General features: G+C 38.5%; 2 protein-coding genes across 2 annotated transcripts; one reads left to right on the top strand and one right to left on the bottom strand.

The window, feature by feature from the left end:
• Window positions 1–2,184: 2,184 nt before the first annotated feature.
• LOC110453859 lies at window positions 2,185–11,265 on the top strand. The gene is made up of 4 exons (XM_021503044.1): window positions 2,185–2,267; window positions 6,827–6,992; window positions 9,206–9,348; window positions 10,683–11,265. The coding sequence occupies exons 1-4, from the start codon at window positions 2,222–2,224 to the stop codon at window positions 11,045–11,047; spliced, it is 720 nt and encodes a 239-aa protein (XP_021358719.1). The 5' UTR covers window positions 2,185–2,221; the 3' UTR covers window positions 11,048–11,265.
• Window positions 10,958–16,068, bottom strand: LOC110453860 (complement C1q-like protein 2). Its single transcript, XM_021503045.1, has 3 exons — window positions 15,758–16,068; window positions 12,989–13,418; window positions 10,958–11,043 (listed from the first exon to the last, which is right to left on the bottom strand). The coding sequence occupies exons 1-2, from the start codon at window positions 15,999–16,001 to the stop codon at window positions 13,036–13,038; spliced, it is 627 nt and encodes a 208-aa protein (XP_021358720.1). The 5' UTR covers window positions 16,002–16,068; the 3' UTR covers window positions 10,958–11,043; window positions 12,989–13,035.
• Window positions 16,069–19,472: the final 3,404 nt, after the last annotated feature.

The raw sequence follows: 19,472 nt of genomic DNA, 5'->3' as shown, positions 1-19,472 counted from the left end.
ACAACGACGTTCTTTCGTCGGAGGCAGCGTTATGATTTGGGGCGGCATCACAGCCAACGGGAGAACGCATCTGGTGGTTGTTAACGGGAATTTGAACGCGCTACGTTACCGTGACGAGATCCTCCGGACCCACGTCGTTCCATTCGTGCAAGGGCATCAACGTCACATTACGTTACAGCAGGACAACGCCAGGCCACACACAGCTCGCGTCGCTATGGACTTCCTGGCCCAGCAGAACGTTGACGTGTTGCCCTGACCTCCTGTATCCCCCGATCTATCGCCCATTGAACACATCTTGGATGAAATGAAGCGCAGGTTACGGGCATAACCTAATCAACAGGTGACGTTGGCTGATTTGGCTGCAGCGTTGGTACAGATCTGGAATGCCATCCTACAAGCATTCTTGAACCTCCTGATAGGCTCCATGCTTCGACGTAGCCAGACTTGCATTCATGCAAACGGTGGACATACGAGGTATTAACTTTGTGAACTCAGTATTGACCCCTGCTGTGTTTATGTCGCCCCTGAACGGAACTTATTGATTCCATAACGTGGAAAATGAAATGCAACTGTTAATAAATAACAAATAAATTGTCCCTGAAAACCTTGTTGTTCTACGTCATACACATTTATTTTTATAACACATTTTAGGCATGCACTGTTTCTTTTTCGCAAGAAAGATCTGATTATTTTTTCTACGCAAACATTGTTTGCAACATATGGGGTATGCTTAATCTTGCTAATAATGAATAATACTCTCCACGGCGCTGCCACCATGTTAATCGTTGAGTTCTGGGACGTTCTACTGACAGGAGAACTCACACAAACACAAACACGTGTTACAGGCAAGACTAGCAGGTAGCCATCTTTATTACACCAGAGTATTATGGGATAGAGGGTACATGATATTACAGAATCGGTGTTTACAAAAAACAGACTAGTAGTATATTTATATGAAACGCATAACTATCATCAACAATTCATTTTCGTCTAAAAAACCAAGGAGGAAAAGTTGATATTTTCAAAATGGTAGCCAGTCTAATAGCATTTTGATGGTTTCTGAGATTATTCTGGTAGTAGGAATGAGAGAAAAATACTCTTTCATGCCCAAAGGTGTAGGATAGGGGAACTTCCAACCTCGGGTTTTACCAAATTTGAAAACACCTTGTGTGGAATTCCCAATCATATACCTTTGGGCATAAAAGAGTCTTATAATATCGAAATTTTATGAAAATATTCTACATCACCGACTTAGATAAAGGACATCAATAGGAAAACAGATCCTTATGGTTGTAATGTGGAAAGCACAGCGATTATGGCTTGATCATTCCCCAAGCTGAAGACAAAGCAGGTAGTTTAGCAAGGATTTCATTTCTGGTAAATAAAAAAGCGCTTTTGCCTAAGGCCAACATTAATCGCCTCTTACGTCAATATAAAGTGGGTAACAGCAGGACAAGTCTTTTCCTAAACCTGCAGAAATTCCATCGAACGGAATTGGATGAACGTGTACGTGGGAAACAGAACGCAAAACAAAACGATATAAGTGTATAACAATAAACGAACTGCTATGCTTATGGCAGCAACATACCCCCCACCCCTAACCCCCCTATTTAGCCTTTATACAATGCATCCGCTAGACAGGGCATGGTTATGGTACCTTTTACAGAATAATGTTATTGGTGCCTTTGGCATGGTATTTCAGTGAGGTAGCACTTTGAGTCGCCATCAGATCAGTGGAATTGCAAGGAAGCGAATACACCAACATTCCCCGCCTCCAGCACGCATACATTACGCATACGAAGGCACGTCCTTAAATAATCTTGGGTGTAAATAGGACATTAAACAAAACTAAAGATCATGAAACCATTTGAGTCACCCTACTTAACGGGCATTGATTGCTGTAAATATTTCCGTTTCTGTGTAACGGTATAGAAAACATAGGTATGAGGTTGTAATGCGTTAATCGTTCCAGCGTTAATCATATTCTTTCAGATATTGATTTGTATGGGTATGTGTTTATTTTGTACCATGTATGTCGATGAATAGCACTTGACTAGCTTATAATTACTCATTTCCTGATAATAAATATAAGCACTTGTTTACAAACATAAATGTATTATGATTTAATTAATAAGATTAGTTATATGTCACACGATACACAGACGGGTTTTAATCGAACGCACCCACCATTTTACTCCTTGCTATCTAACAGAACGCACCGATGAATTCCCGTATGGTAGTGTTGATGTTCACTTTTCTATTGTTGGGTAAGTTTTTTTTATAAACGAATTATGTAGATTGAAAAGTTGCTGTTCAATTAAACTGCTTTGACATCATTGCTATGGACATCAAAACATCATTTGTAATAAGTGTTTAGCTGTATATATCAATAACCCAGACTTACTTACACCAATATAGAAATATAAACATTCTACATGTATGAGCACTGCACACTTAACTTTACTATTTCTAAATGATCAAAGATTTTAGCTCCAGTGTTGATATCCGTGTTTGTCCTTGGTCCGTTAATCTTTATCACACTATAACATCAAACTCATAATCCTGAAAACCAGTTTAATCAAAACTGAGTGGGAACAATAATTGCATACTCTTGATCAATTCTTGTTATTTTGGGGCAGATTTAAAATCCAATGTGCATGGCCACCTCTGGAGCCATTTTGAAACCTATATCGAATTTAAACTAGATTGTTTTGAATCAACATTACCGAAACTTTATGGGAACGCTAAGAACAAGGTCCTGAGCAATTATCGTTGTTTGTTTTGTTTTTGGCCGATTTGAAATCCTATATGGCTGTCATGTCATCAACCTTAGGAAATCTATTCGGAATTTAAACTCAAATTCTTCTGAAACGATATCAACAAAAAATTGTGAACATGAGCAGCGCATGGTCCTGGCAATTGCTATTATTTTGGTTCTGATTTGAGACCCAATAACTCTGCCTATGCTGACATTTTGAAAACTATTTTTGATTTAAACGCTACTTCTATGGAACCATTTTCGTTAAAACTTAATAGAAATGATAAGTATTGTTGTTATGTCCGAGACGAGTTGAAAACCCAATTAGATTACAATGTGGCCCTGAATTATATTATAAAGTGTAATGGGCCAGTGAGACTACTGTGTTGCCATTATGGTCATATTCTGTTGATGGACCGCTAAGACATCCGTGTGACCCTGTAGGACCTTCTTGTTTAAATGCGTTATTAAACCTAGCGGATGAACCTGTGTGACCTTGTGTCCATTTATGTCCTTTCTTTGCTAGTGATTCTAAGGATACCGTGTAGCGCCTCTATGACTGTATCGTGTTGATTGACCGACGGACCATTAAGTCGTTTGGTCCTATGTGACCTTATTGTGTTGATTGACCGACGGACCATAAAGTCGTTTGGCCCTATGTGACCTTATTGTGTTGATTGACCGACGGACCATTAAGTCGTTTGGCCCTATGTGACCTTATTGTGTTGATTGACCGACGGACCATTAAGTCGTTTGGCCATATGTGATATTATTTTGTTGATTGACCAACGGACCTACTCGTTTGGCCCTATGTGACCTTATTGTGTTGATTAACCGATGGACCATAAAGTCGTTTGACCCTAAGTGACCTTATTGTGTTGATGGACCGAGGGACCATGAAGTTGTTTGGCCCTAGGTGACCTTATTGTGTTGATTGAGTAACGGACCTACTCGTTTGGCCCTACGTGACCTTATTGTGTTGATGGACCGATGGACCATGAAGTTGTTTGGCCCTAGGTGACCTTATTGTGTTGATTGACTAACGGACCTACTCGTTTGGCCCTATGTGACCTTATTGTGTTGATTGACCGACGGACCATTAAGTCGTTTGGCCCTATGTGACCTTATTGTGTTGATTGACCGACGGACCATTAAGTCGTTTGGCCCTATGTGACCTTATTGTGTTGATTGACCGACGGACCATTAAGTCGTTTGGCCCTATGTGACCTTATTGTGTTGATTGACCGACGGACCATTAAGTCGTTTGGCCCTATGTGACCTTATTGTGTTGATTGACCGACGGACCATTAAGTCGTTTGGCCCTATGTGACCTTATTGTGTTGATTGACCGACGGACCATTAAGTCGTTTGGCCCTATGTGACCTTATTGTGTTGATTGACCGACGGACCATTAAGTCGTTTGGCCCTATGTGACCTTATTGTGTTGATTGACCGACGGACCATTAAGTCGTTTGGCCCTATGTGACCTTATTGTGTTGATTGACCGACGGACCATTAAGTCGTTTGGCCCTATGTGACCTTATTGTGTTGATTGACCGACGGACCATTAAGTCGTTTGGCCCTATGTGACCTTATTGTGTTGATTGACCGACGGACCATTAAGTCGTTTGGCCCTATGTGACCTTATTGTGTTGATTGACCGACGGACCATTAAGTCGTTTGGCCCTATGTGACCTTATTGTGTTGATTGACCGACGGACCATTAAGTCGTTTGGCCCTATGTGACCTTATTGTGTTGATTGACCGACGGACCATTAAGTCGTTTGGCCCTATGTGACCTTATTGTGTTGATTGACCGACGGACCATTAAGTCGTTTGGCCCTATGTGACCTTATTGTGTTGATTGACCGACGGACCATTAAGTCGTTTGGCCCTATGTGACCTTATTGTGTTGATTGACCGACGGACCATTAAGTCGTTTGGCCCTATGTGACCTTATTGTGTTGATTGACCGACGGACCATTAAGTCGTTTGGCCCTATGTGACCTTATTGTGTTGATTGACCGACGGACCATTAAGTCGTTTGGCCCTATGTGACCTTATTGTGTTGATTGACCGACGGACCATTAAGTCGTTTGGCCCTATGTGACCTTATTGTGTTGATTGACCGACGGACCATTAAGTCGTTTGGCCCTATGTGACCTTATTGTGTTGATTGACCGACGGACCATTAAGTCGTTTGGCCCTATGTGACCTTATTGTGTTGATTGACCGACGGACCATTAAGTCGTTTGGCCCTATGTGACCTTATTGTGTTGATTGACCGACGGACCATTAAGTCGTTTGGCCCTATGTGACCTTATTGTGTTGATTGACCGACGGACCATTAAGTCGTTTGGCCCTATGTGACCTTATTGTGTTGATTGACCGACGGACCATTAAGTCGTTTGGCCCTATGTGACCTTATTGTGTTGATTGACCGACGGACCATTAAGTCGTTTGGCCCTATGTGACCTTATTGTGTTGATTGACCGACGGACCATTAAGTCGTTTGGCCCTATGTGACCTTATTGTGTTGATTGACCGACGGACCATTAAGTCGTTTGGCCCTATGTGACCTTATTGTGTTGATTGACCGACGGACCATTAAGTCGTTTGGCCCTATGTGACCTTATTGTGTTGATTGACCGACGGACCATTAAGTCGTTTGGCCCTATGTGACCTTATTGTGTTGATTGACCGACGGACCATTAAGTCGTTTGGCCCTATGTGACCTTATTGTGTTGATTGACCGACGGACCATTAAGTCGTTTGGCCCTATGTGACCTTATTGTGTTGATTGACCGACGGACCATTAAGTCGTTTGGCCCTATGTGACCTTATTGTGTTGATTGACCGACGGACCATTAAGTCGTTTGGCCCTATGTGACCTTATTGTGTTGATTGACCGACGGACCATTAAGTCGTTTGGCCCTATGTGACCTTATTGTGTTGATTGACCGACGGACCATTAAGTCGTTTGGCCCTATGTGACCTTATTGTGTTGATTGACCGACGGACCATTAAGTCGTTTGGCCCTATGTGACCTTATTGTGTTGATTGACCGACGGACCATTAAGTCGTTTGGCCCTATGTGACCTTATTGTGTTGATTGACCGACGGACCATTAAGTCGTTTGGCCCTATGTGACCTTATTGTGTTGATTGACCGACGGACCATTAAGTCGTTTGGCCCTATGTGACCTTATTGTGTTGATTGACCGACGGACCATTAAGTCGTTTGGCCCTATGTGACCTTATTGTGTTGATTGACCGACGGACCATTAAGTCGTTTGGCCCTATGTGACCTTATTGTGTTGATTGACCGACGGACCATTAAGTCGTTTGGCCCTATGTGACCTTATTGTGTTGATTGACCGACGGACCATTAAGTCGTTTGGCCCTATGTGACCTTATTGTGTTGATTGACCGACGGACCATTAAGTCGTTTGGCCCTATGTGACCTTATTGTGTTGATTGACCGACGGACCATTAAGTCGTTTGGCCCTATGTGACCTTATTGTGTTGATTGACCGACGGACCATTAAGTCGTTTGGCCCTATGTGACCTTATTGTGTTGATTGACCGACGGACCATTAAGTCGTTTGGCCCTATGTGACCTTATTGTGTTGATTGACCGACGGACCATTAAGTCGTTTGGCCCTATGTGACCTTATTGTGTTGATTGACCGTTGGGTTGTAAGGCTACCCTTTACCATCTTATTTATTGAAGAGCCGTCAGGACAAAGGTATATCCATTTTGTCATGATAGGCTTGTAAATACAACAACTAACACTCACCAGTATCATACTAATGTAAGCCTCATTTATTTTTCAACAGTTATAAAACAAGTTATTATGACCTATATTATTCACTCTTAAATAACGATATCGGTGGGAGGGAGGGTATTTGAACTCTCAAGCCTTCGGGCTTCATAACGGAGAATCCTTCTCATTCATCATATCGTCATATTAAGGCATTCGTGCTTAATATATTCATATTTAGGCATAGTACATTTTTACTTTAAACTTTGTATTTTGAATTAAGTGTTTTTCATCCGGAATTACAGACGAGTCCACATTGGCGGTATGTGACCTTTATTGGGACGTCGACCGCCATTGGTATGGATCCAAGGATGATTGCGCCAGGAAAAAAGGCAGTTACAACTTCATTCATAATTTGGAAACATGGAAACAATTAAACCATGGCGGAAATTCGATTGACCACATTTACAGGTATTTGCAACTTACATTAGATCATTAATTACCTCAAAGATATCCTACCGCTGCCGGCGTAGACCAAATCTTAACTGAATTAAATCAAAATTGATTGATTAAGCAGGAGGCACGGTAGTGTAGTGGTAGGACGCCGGGGTCATGACCGAAGGGTTGCAGGTTCGCGTCACGTCACGTCACTGTGTTGTTTTTGAGCAAGATACTTTACTCCGCTTGTTCCAGTCGGGGTGTTCTCGTTTCCCCCACTTACTAGAAAATGAAATAACACATTTCATCTTACATACCAGCAGTACAAGTACTACAAAATGGATATATTTAATACTAAATATATATATTTATATATATGATAAACAATTTAAATTTTAACATTTGTCATTACAAATCTGAAAAAAAACTTATATAATGTATTATTAAATTAAATATGATAAAACACCCCCTTAGATAGAAGGGTTAACCACAGGTAAAAACACAGGTAAATACTGCCCATACTACTTAGAAACAGACTATAATCCTTCTAACAACATTCTTCCCCCATGTTATTTTAAAAAGTGGGGGAACTGAGAACAAGCCTTCCAGTCTACTCAGCTGTAAATGAGTACGTGGTTGGGCAGTGCTGGAGTTGTTGAATGTTCTCCCAAGGGAGTTGAGAAAGATATTGGCTGGTTGCAATGGCCCTATATCCACGGATGATAATTTGTGAACCGCTTTGAGACGACCTTCGAACTAGTTTGTGATAAAGCGGTATATAAGAACCTGGAATTATTTGATTAATATTATTAAATTCTTCAAATACTTGTACAAGTAATTTTGTGATTTAAAGTACACTCAGTTGTCATGTTTCATACTTTACATTGTGGATTGATTAAATAACATTGTTTCGGTTGGATGCCACCCAACCTGTGACTGCTCTGTTTGAATATATCTCTCAAAATTCTACATGTTTCCTTCTTTCTATTAACGGACCATGTGAAATATTCGTTTTCCTTTGGAAAGGTTCAACTCAGTCACCCCTGAAGTCACATTTGAACTCTTCCAATTCATAGGTTGGAATAGTCCAATATAAAATATCAGGGGTGAGTGAGTTAAAAGAAGCCCTCTTACCGAAATAGCAAAGGTCGGCACAAGTACAAAGTCCGATTAAAATAATTGTATGCACTGTCCCAGGATCTTTGAGAAAAAAACACTTTTATTAATTTTATTAATTACTCTAGAAAGCGTTAAGAGGGTCGAAAGGTTGGAGGAAACCGGAGTACCCGTATAAAACCAACATGGTCGGGCAGGTGATCCAATACCTTTTCTCGTCCGATTGGGTACTCGAACCCCGGTCATTTGTGTGAAAGACAGCTCTTATACAATGTATATGATACAGTATATAACCTTAACACGTACTTTCAATATCATATAATTGAATGTAACTATAATTCAATGAAAAACAATCCATACCTATGTAAGACGGCAGGTAGTCGACACAACTTATCGTACACTCAAACCTCGATAGAATGTCCATTGTTCTTTCAACATATTGCAATGTCTTTTTTTCTTATTACATTAATAATTCCTTTATGCATTTCTCCCAATTAATCGCCAAACCCCTTTATGACACTTATAAGCTGTCAAATAAGTGAGAGAAAAGACAGGTATCGAGGCGATACCACAGCTGTCCAATGAGTTGAGCACTTAGAAGACAGGTGGGTAAATTATTGGACAGTTCATGTAGCTTATTGGACACTTGTGACATCATCGCTATGTTTTAATTGGTAATAAATTTCAGATTAAAATCAGAGAAGAAGAATGGAGATAAACAGTCAAACCTGTATTGGAACACCACATTTGGGGAAAGTTTATGCAGGTGGTCTTCTAGTACAGGTCTATTTAGGAAAAGTAAGAGGTCTCTTTATAGAGGTGGTGGCAGGAGCAGGTTTAACTTTTAAAGTTTTGTATGCGTTATTTGATAGTTATTATTGCCTGTTTATTGTTCAGCATTTACGGTAATCGCAACATGCGACCGGGTGTGCTGTGTGTCTTCGGTATTGTATTTCAGTGAGATAGCACTCTAAAGTCGGCAGCAGATCCAAGCTATCGTTAGGAGGTAAACACACCTACACATTCCCTCCAACAGACATGCACGTGCATTACACACATGTTGGCACGTCCTTTATGAACTTAGTTTATAATAGGATGCTAAATTTAAAACATAAACCATTGTTTTTCAGGTCGGACTCGACTGGTAATTTGGCGGATTTGTGTCCGGGGAACAACTACACCCTGTTAAATAGTACATCTACAGGGTGTCTTAATGTTTACAGTAACAGATCGGTTGCCATCTGCAACAACGATACAGTTCTATGTTATAAAGGTAATATTTAACAGATATAAGTACATCGGATCTTACACGAGTTTCCGCTCGTGTGGACATCATAGCTAATCATACACTCATAATTATGTACATGGAGGCACGTCCTTAAATTATCTTATCATGTAATCAACTGCAGGACGCTTAACTCAATAAAACAAATCAATGCATTTCCTTCAATTTATCATGTATGAAAGGGGTCTATTTGTTTCCCCTTTTACATGTAGCAAGCCTCCGAACACCTTATAAACGAATTGCCAAAGTCATTAGATGATCATCTGACGTCATTCGGTGTTAATTGATGACGTCACAACGGGATTTTTTAATTGAGTTTAAAAGGAAAAATACGACAGAGACTGATTCAGGGTAATATGTGATAATGCTATCGACATGTATACGTATTAAATATCTTATTTCATTCAATTTCGAGTAAAATCATGGATTGCCACAAATGAAATTAAAACCATGTCATTAAGTTATAGGTTTAACTGGTTTGGGTTTGAGAATCAACTAAAATACATATGTCTTCCTGCTTCCAAAGTACCAATTTCTTCAATATTTTCATTTTACAACAAATCTGAAACAGGTTTTTATAATTTTGTATACGCGCATGGGGGTCTTCGTGTGGTAGGAAACCAGATTACTCGGAGAAAGCCCACTTGGTCGGACAAAATACCCTTACCATGTCACGTTTTAGTTTAAACATATTTATTGACAAAAATAGACGAGGGATTAGGCACAAGTTATAACAACCTATCAACGCCTTCTCCAAATATGACATTACAATACTGACAATAAATATATACAATTGTTATTACATTTTGAATTCAAAATCTCTTGCTGGATTCAATAAAGTTTTGCACAGATCTAAAAATGTTTGAGTTAAGGTCCACGGAAAATTGTAAATTTACAAACAAAAGAATTTCTAAATTTAACCCAACATTCAAATTAATCAAATTTTGAACCAAAATACGTCTTTCGTTTGTAAAAAGGTGACATTCCATAAAATAGTGAAAGACATTCTAACAAGGATGCACTCTCAACAAGGTTAACTCTAAAAAGGTCATAATTAAGGAAACTGCACTGGTGTCGGAGCTTAGTATGCAAAATATTGAGTTTACGATTTCCGATTTTTAAGTAAATAGTTGGACTTGACCATATCACGTCCGATTGGGAAAACAAACTCTGGTCGTTTTGATTGACCATCCGACATTTTTCGTAATGTCACACCAGTTCCAACAAATTTCTTGAATTCATATCTAAAGTTATTAAATCTAAAGGGAGTTGTTTAATTTATTCAATATATTTCTTTCAATATATTATCTTTTTTTAACCAGGTACTGAGCCACATAACACGGCGTCTGATGTTTGGACTACAACAGGATCAATGACTACACCTTATGACGTCACATCCACTCAAAAAAGTAACAGCACTTCCTGCAGTTGCGGCGACAAGAAAAACTGGAGCACACAACTCGGCCATGACGAGTTACAAAACTTGATCCAAGAACTGAAGTCTCAGGTTGCTGTAGACAGGAAAGATCTTTCTGCGTGGAAACGTAAATCCGTCAGTGTGTATGACTCCCGGCCAAGCAACGTGGCCATAGGGTGTGTGGCTATCGCCTTTCTGACCACGGCCGCTACCCTGATCATTGTACCCGACATCATCAGCCTTGTCAGGTTCCTTCACAATCGCTACTGAAAATGTGAGACGCACTTACTGTATCATGATATCGCATGGATATTCTTTTCTATTTAACTGCTAAGAGTATGGCCGGCCCTCGTGACATTATGAAACATGGAGTATTGCAATAGATCCCTGTCAGTGCAAATTATTATATGAATCATGAACACTCGTAAACATGTACAGTGGGTAACCTTGTTATATTTTGATAGTTAATACACAGCAATACAACTGTCTACTGTTGTTTTCTGGTATTCTTTTCTTTATTTGCTATTTAGTCCGCCGTATACTATTATTAGAATGTACATACATGAAATACTGTAAACGATCTTATTTCAGCGGACTTAAATTTTAGCGTATTATCGATATTTTTTTACAGATAAACGCAATTATGAATTGGCTCACTCCCAATATGAGTAATTAGAAATTATATCTAGAAACGTATATAGCAGTTTTTAATCGAGTGCATTTGTTGAAGCGCGAAAATTAGAATACCACTAAAATGTGTAGGTTTACAGTAGACCTCAGTAATAAAACGTTGACTAAATTTAACCTTTAATTTGCATTTGATTTGTGTTAAGTCTTTCGAGTTCCTTCTCGACGCTTTAGACGCCAAATGGCATTCTTGGGTCAAGTGGCTGTTATACCCGAACAGACAAGTGAAAAGTACATGGAAAGCGAAAGTGAAGCATAATGTACAGTTATATGAAGAAAAAGCATGGAAGGAGAGAATGAGTGGTGACCGCGATTTCTGCAGATTTATAATTGTTCATGATAATTTGGCTCCTCATATATTGTGGAAATTGTTAATGAAATTTCCTCAAAACAGAGAAGCCATACGTAGTATAATGAAATTGATTGTATCTCTAAGACATTCAGAAAAAACTGAATTATGTCATAAATGTGGACAAATGTATAACGATATATATACCCACATAGTTTTACAATGTGATTGTACAGAAGACTTACGAGATCAGTTATGGTGTCAAGTCATTAATGCATGTGAACTTATGTTTAGCGTATATTTACACTCTCATTCAGACTATGAATTGTTTCACCTACTGATTGGTGGCAATATAACGTATGAACTGAATACATTAGAGTTAACAGAATTTCGTATGGCATCAGTCAATCATATTTCAAAAATGCTTAATGCATACTTCAAATGAATATTCAATACTTTTGTGTATATCAATCTTAACATTATTAATTATGTATTCTTTTGTAAACTGTACTTAAATTGATTAACCTATTACTATTACGTTAACCTATTACGTTGTGCACTAATTTTACCTTACCATCTATTTGATTTTGCATTTATTATCTAATTTATCATTGTAACTACATTATTCTGTTTGTAAAATCTTCTTAAAGGAGGAAATAAAGAGAATAATAATGCGTTCTAACAACTTCAGACTTCAAAATTCTCCGCTAGAAATTAATATAAATGTTCATTTAAACAAGAGATCAATTAAGATAGGAGAAAATATCTAACAATTCTCTGTCACTCATTAGACAACTATTAACGTAACATCCCATCTCAATAATCCCTGTCCCACTACAATCTTTTCGTATATACAGCAAACTCCAATGAATTTAATTCTGGATGCAACTGTAGCACATTTCGCTCAGCACAATTCCGATGATCAGGTAACTCAGTCGGTTAGAGCGATAGTATAACGATCTGAAATTCAGGGTTCGAATCCCGGTCTAGCCCAGCTGCTTTTTTTTCACTCAAAACATTGATGTTGGTTATATTATTTTATTTCACCATAACTGTTTTTGCAAAAAAAAAACATCCCGGCGTAATGTGTGATTTTCTGTTCATAAATGAACAGCCTGAAACAGTCTACAATTACAGTCCTGGCGGAAATGAGAAATACAGTTTTCAGTACGGGGATCCTTAACACAATATTTATAAGGCATCCCAAAAGAACGTAAACGTTTCGATGTACTCACCAACGAACGTATTTTGTTCTTTAATACCGGTGCTCGATCTATTTTGATCATGGGAAAAGGAAATGACCCGTGAATACAGATTGACGTCCGTCAACCTCTGACCCTGACTGAAGTGTGACTTTGATGACGTCACCAGCGCGAAGCCTCAAAATTGCAACACCAGTACTTGTGTCATACTGTTGGTCATTTGCGTCAGTCCAAGTGTATCCGAACTTTTGCCCGTTGACTTCCAAAATAGTCCCGACATCAACCTCTCCAAACGTCTCCACTGACCACGTGATATGGTACACGCCACTTACACTACATGTGAACTCGCCAGTCGTGTTGTCATAGCAATCACCCTCATTGGTGTAAACTTCATCGAATACAACTGGATTTGTTTCCGTATCGACACTTACTGCAGCGTAGAATGCTATAGGATGATGCACTTCTGAAAGAGACATAACACATTTTTCATAAAAAGATATAGGGTGCACTATCATAGTTCTGGTGCAGTTACATCAGTCTACTCTGCATATCTATTCGCCTGTCGTCTCGGAGTGTACGAGTACGTCGCGCGCGTGGATATATTTCACGAGGGTTTAGTCGGAGCGAAACCAATCGGTAAATGTCTGCACTTGCAGTACACGAGAATTTGTTTTGCAGAAAGTGCCGACGGTTTGAGATTGCACACGGTTCAATCGGGAACCGTCGGCACTTTCCGTAAAAGAAATTCTCGTGTACGGCATATCTCTGAGTTTTGATAGCTGACTTTATACTGATTCTTTCAGTGGTTGAGAGTCAAGAGACCAGTCCTTTACACTCTTTGCTTGACAAAGGAAACCATCATCTGATGAAAGGAAACGGACGTTTTCGAAAGCTCGCAAAATAAGTTTTCAATTCATGTTTGTGTTCAAAACAAACTTAGTCTTGATTGATAGTCAGTTTTTCTGTTCCGTTTTATTTTTATCAAACCATTTGTAATATGTAACAAACTTGACAAGACATGAACATATCCCTGATGGTCCCGACGCTGGTCCTACTCGTCAGTTCTGGGTATAAGACCTAGATAGCATGTACAATATATGTACATACTGTGTAATATTTCAGAAATAGTCAACGTATGTGTGTGTATTATGGTGGAATATATAACGAGGGTGCGAAAATGTTGGACACAAATAATGAACGAAGACCGCTTGCTGCCTGAATTGAATTTTACACCCTTTAGCCCAGGTAATATAACTTGAAATTAACTTAGAGAATGTTGTTGTGGTAAAGCTTGTCCCCAAATTATTCTCAAACATAGATACCCATCACACTTGCACTAGTAGTAAAAATGTTAGGTGTATTTTGTGCACGTAAACAATGCGACAAACATCTCGATCGTCGATAAGAAGTCCCTATCTTTTCTTCGCCTTCTGGATAACCGAACTACTCGTCAGTGAAGCAGACGTAAAACCAACCAACCAATCAATCAATCAATCAATCAATCAATTAAAAGCAATGATTTCCATTAGGCCCAGGAGTCGTCTTACAAAATTGAGCATTATAAATAAGTTATATTTAATACTTTATATTTAAAGTTTAATAGGGTCCTTAATACACATATCTTGGTTTTTAATAGGGTCCTTTCCTTAATACATGTATCTTAACTTGGTTTTTAATAGGGTCCTTAATACACGTACCTTATCTTGGGTTTTAACAGGGTCCTTAATACACATATCTTATCTTGGTTAAATATTTAACACAATTTTAGAAGGAATTATTCGTTCATTCCAGGAATGGAATTCTTGCAAAAACATGATATGAAACAAAAGGCCGTTTTAATCATTGCTGATGAGGACTAACAACAGCTTTTGTATTTACTTCAAACTTATTTAACTAAACGGAATGCCGGAGGCGTCGACGATTAGGGCAGAGCGAGCATAGAGGAGGTGAACGTGTGTTCATGCAAGTTTTAAAAAGGTGGGTGGGACTAAATATGCTAGGAAATCAATGATGACCATAAGATACTGTCTACAAAACACTTATTGAATGCTAGAAATGAAGACATCATCAACGACGATGCATACAGCACTTCCAATTGAAATATTTTTTTCTCTCTTTGAATTTGTTTAAAGAAATCATAACGAATTAATAAATTCATTTGTTAACTTGCCTTAATTTGTTAATAAAACCGTTACAGAATGGGTAATTCGGGAAATAGCAATTTTATGGTGAACAAAACTATATCCCTCGGCGGCTTTGCCGCCTCTGGAAATACATGTAGTTTTTCACCTCGGGGGACTATACATTTGCTATTTCCCTCATATCCATTCTATAACTGTATACTATTGATCGTTGTAAGGTTAAACTTAAGATCTACGGAGAAAAAAAAGGCAACCCGCATAGAGACGGCGCCGTGTCCACATACTTAACCGAGTTTGTGTCGGACAATCAATTTTGGATGGATTTTCAATTGATTTATATTTGTTGTTTCTCGTTTTGTGTACATCGAGCACCCTACCTTGTGCAAACAACAAACAAGACAATTCAAACCGCTAAGAGACGGCGCCATGCTCCACATAACTTACGGATTTTGTGTCTCACTATCAATTTTGGATGGATTTTTAATTGATTCCTTTGAAAAATTGTGTAGTATTGCTGTTAACTTATTCATCTTTTTATATACATCTGGCACACATTAATGTTAAACAAACGATAGCTACAATTTATGTACCAGCTACGTCTGTTGAAGACATTTCAGATATAACAAACGCGGGATATACTGTGCACAAGAGATTATAATACCTGTAGTTTGTGCTCCAGTTGTGCTCCGTGGATCCGTGGGCTGACCAGGAGAGGGGGTTCCAATAGGTTCGGAAATCCGAGTTTCAAAATCCTTGGACAGCTCGTTGAGTTTGTCAAACTTATAACCGAGATTATTAAGTGTTCTGGTTACGTTTTCCATTTGAGTTTCAAGGTCGTGTAACTTCACATCGTATTCCACTAGTTGTTTCCGTAACTCGGCGTTTTCAATACGCTGAATCTGCATTAAGTGTTGGTCACCACCAGAACACAGCCCAAATAAGGATTTCTCCCTGTTCGTCAGAGGCTGTGAAACGGTATCTCTAACAAGTAGAACGTATGTGATGAAGTAGATATACATGGTGAGAGTTTGCATTTTCTACACCCCTATATATAATATATATTTATAACTACAAATATACCCGTCCGTTAGTCTTCACATTGACAGTATTGGTATGATGTGGAGGATTAAACTTTCCCATATATATATATATACATACGTACACGTACGTTTTTTACACTTGTAAAAAATAATAATAAAAATAACTTGAATCAGATTCATCGCAGCCAAGTATTTACTTCCTCGAAACCTATATTTACGTGTACATTAAGCGCATCCAGCAGTCCGTGTGTTGAAGATCAACTTTACCTATTACTTAATAAATGTTTTATTGGCGAACATAATTATATCAACACGACATTTTGATATTGACAAGATTAACTGCTACAGATGTGTTATGAAAATGTTTTGTTCTTGTTTTTACAGTATTGATTTTTTTTAAGAAAAATAAATCTCAAAAGTTGCAATGCTAACCAAGCTTTGTTTTTTGCTGTACTTCTCGCCCGTTAACCGGATTGGTGTGTTAGTGATCTTTACTTTCCTCCGTATTATAAACCAAAACAGGATTTATTTTCTTTTCCCAGATTCATATCGCGACTGAGAGAGAAAAAAACGATAATATGCTTTACTCATTCACCCCTGAAATATCATAATGAACTACTCCAACCTTTGAATTGGAAGAGTTCAAACGTGTCTTCGGGGGTGAATAAGTTAATATACGGATTAAGCCTTCCAAGTTCCATTCGGTGATGACGTCTGGTCATTATATCTACCATTAGTTAGCCAGGTAATGTGACCGGTGGGAGTGTCGTGCTACCGTGTCCAGGTGATGACAAATATATAAATAAAAAACTTGTTTTTAAATCAATCAGTAAACGTTTTACCTTATTACTTAAATATGCACATAAATATTTGTCTTCTTTATTATATGAAGGAAAGATTACGCAAGCGTAGTGCTTTTCTTTTCTTTTCAATATACATGTAGAACATTAATATTAAAAGATAACTACATAAATTATTTGGTTTGTTCGTTTGTTTTAGACTTCGCACCCGCTACAAGATCATATGTAAACGGGTGTCGTTGTAGACACCCACGAGATAAAAGGGTAGGGAAGTGAGAACAGATATAAAGTCCCCTAAGATGGGTAGCAGAAAAAAAATTGATTTCTTCACTGTCCCCTAAGCAGAACAACCTCCCCGATTCTCCAGTCCCTCCCCCCATAAGACTGTTCCTACGATAACATGCACAGGGGACACGGCAGATCTAAGAACCCTTGCGGAGAAAAACGGTTTGCCGGCTTGTCGGTTTTTAAATGCAACATTTTCGGGTATAAATCCTAGCGGACCTGCAACCGTTTATGGAGGCCTTGCAAGGCTTCAGATTACTAATTCCATCATGAACAACTTTGGTCAAATCGGTTCAATTGTACATGTTAGGATCGCGATATATAGGCGGTCATACCATACACACAGACTCTACAGTAAAGCTTTTTCGTTTACTTCCGTGTTACCCATCCAATAATTTTGTTTCTATCAAATACATATCCTTGTTTAAGTTGTTTGATTGATACTTGTACTTTTAGTGTTTTTTTTTTTTATTTACCTTTTAATGCCATTTTGTGATATCACCTATTCGTTTTAGTTCCGTCACTATATGGGATTAATACGTAAAGCAACGCCCCAGATATGTATAAAACGTCCCCCATATATTGACAGTTGGCAATCACGATCATAAAAATCCAGTTCTATATGCGTATGCTATTGTATATATATAAACAAAACAAAAAAAAACACATTTATAACATACTTGGGTATATACAGTGTACGGTTACGAACCATCACTGGTAATAGTGTAGGAATATATTTCTCCCAGTAAGCTCTTATTACATATGGAAACCCTTATTTTTCAGTTGGAAACGCTTCATTCCAATTCAGTCATTTAAGATGTATACTACCCATGATCTGTGTTAGAGTTATCTCCCCGGATAAGTGCACCACTGACATTAACTATTCATCAAAACTGTTTGAATGATTTTTATGCACGTATTCCCGGAGATAAACTCGACTGATAACCACTTTCCTGTGTTTTTGGGGTTAACACGCTTTTAATTGACCTGCTGCATCCGGTCTTTTCGTATTGCAGAGTTATCTGCTCTTGATAGCAGGTATTGATTGTTACTTCATTTGTTTGTGAGAGTGACGTCATCATTTTTTGAGAAAACAAATGACATAACAATCAATACCTGCTCACAAGAGCAGATAACTCTGCAATACGAAAAGACGGAATAGGACCAGAGGATGAGCAATTCACCTCACCCGTTTAAACAAGTGTCTATACCCATTGTCAGTTATCTATACATGTATTTAGGCGTCTTCCTCGACGGATTTGCCACCATGCTGTGGTTTTCTAGTGTTGCACGTTTACAATGAACTTGGACAAGACAAAGAGCAATCCATTTTCTCATTCACCCCTGAAACTCCATAATGAACTAATCCATCCTTTGAATGAGAAAAGTTCAAATGTGTATTCAGGGGTGAATGAATTAAAACAGATTAATTGGTACTACACTATGACCAAATATTATTGGATATCATCTCTCAAGGGAGATAACCTATCACAAGGGATCACCTGTGAATGGATACACTGACCATTTTTCTCAAGAAATATCTATTAAAAAACACATCAAGGAGCGATCCATTTCTCTCTTTTAAATCTCGTTTTTTCAATAGTCAGTATGATGCAACTGGGTAATCTGTTGGGAGTATTTGGCATGCTCATTCTAGTGAGATTGCTCTCTAAAGGTGGCATCAGGTCCATGCTATCGCAAGGACGCAAATACACCAACACACCCCACCTCCAGCACACACATACGGTTCCCTGTACCTCTGCCAAAATATGCAGCTAGCATCGGAATAATCGTGTAATCAGTACAATATTTCATGACAGAAAGACTGCAGAAGAAGGACAATTTGACAAAACAAAAACAAAACCAGTACAGTGGCCGTGACATAGATCATTATTATGTTGCTTACCCCAATAAATTGGCTATTTTCTAAATTGTGAAATATTTTACATTTTATCTGTTCTTTGATGTTCTTAATGTATTTGTGGAGATGGTCATCATGGGCAGTAAAATATGTGTTGGTAGTATTGGTAGTGTGCCTGTTGGGTGTCTACCTTGCAATTTTTCTCTCAAACATTTCTTTGTTCTTATATTGTTCTGTGTGTACAGGTCCAATACACTTGACAAATAATCTAAATGAGGCCAATTCTGGGTCTTGTATGCCACTCCCTTTGGCCTGAAATAAACATGGTATTCTATTTAGGAATTCTAAGGTCTTGTTCAATTCTGTATACAAATGAACAACAAACTGGAT

Source organism: Mizuhopecten yessoensis, unplaced genomic scaffold (genome assembly GCF_002113885.1).
Source record: "Mizuhopecten yessoensis strain PY_sf001 unplaced genomic scaffold, ASM211388v2 scaffold7521, whole genome shotgun sequence".
Classification (NCBI taxonomy): Eukaryota; Metazoa; Mollusca; class Bivalvia; order Pectinida; family Pectinidae; genus Mizuhopecten; species Mizuhopecten yessoensis.
Note: the sequence above shows the minus strand (reverse complement) of the source record. Positions and strands in the feature narration are given on the sequence as shown.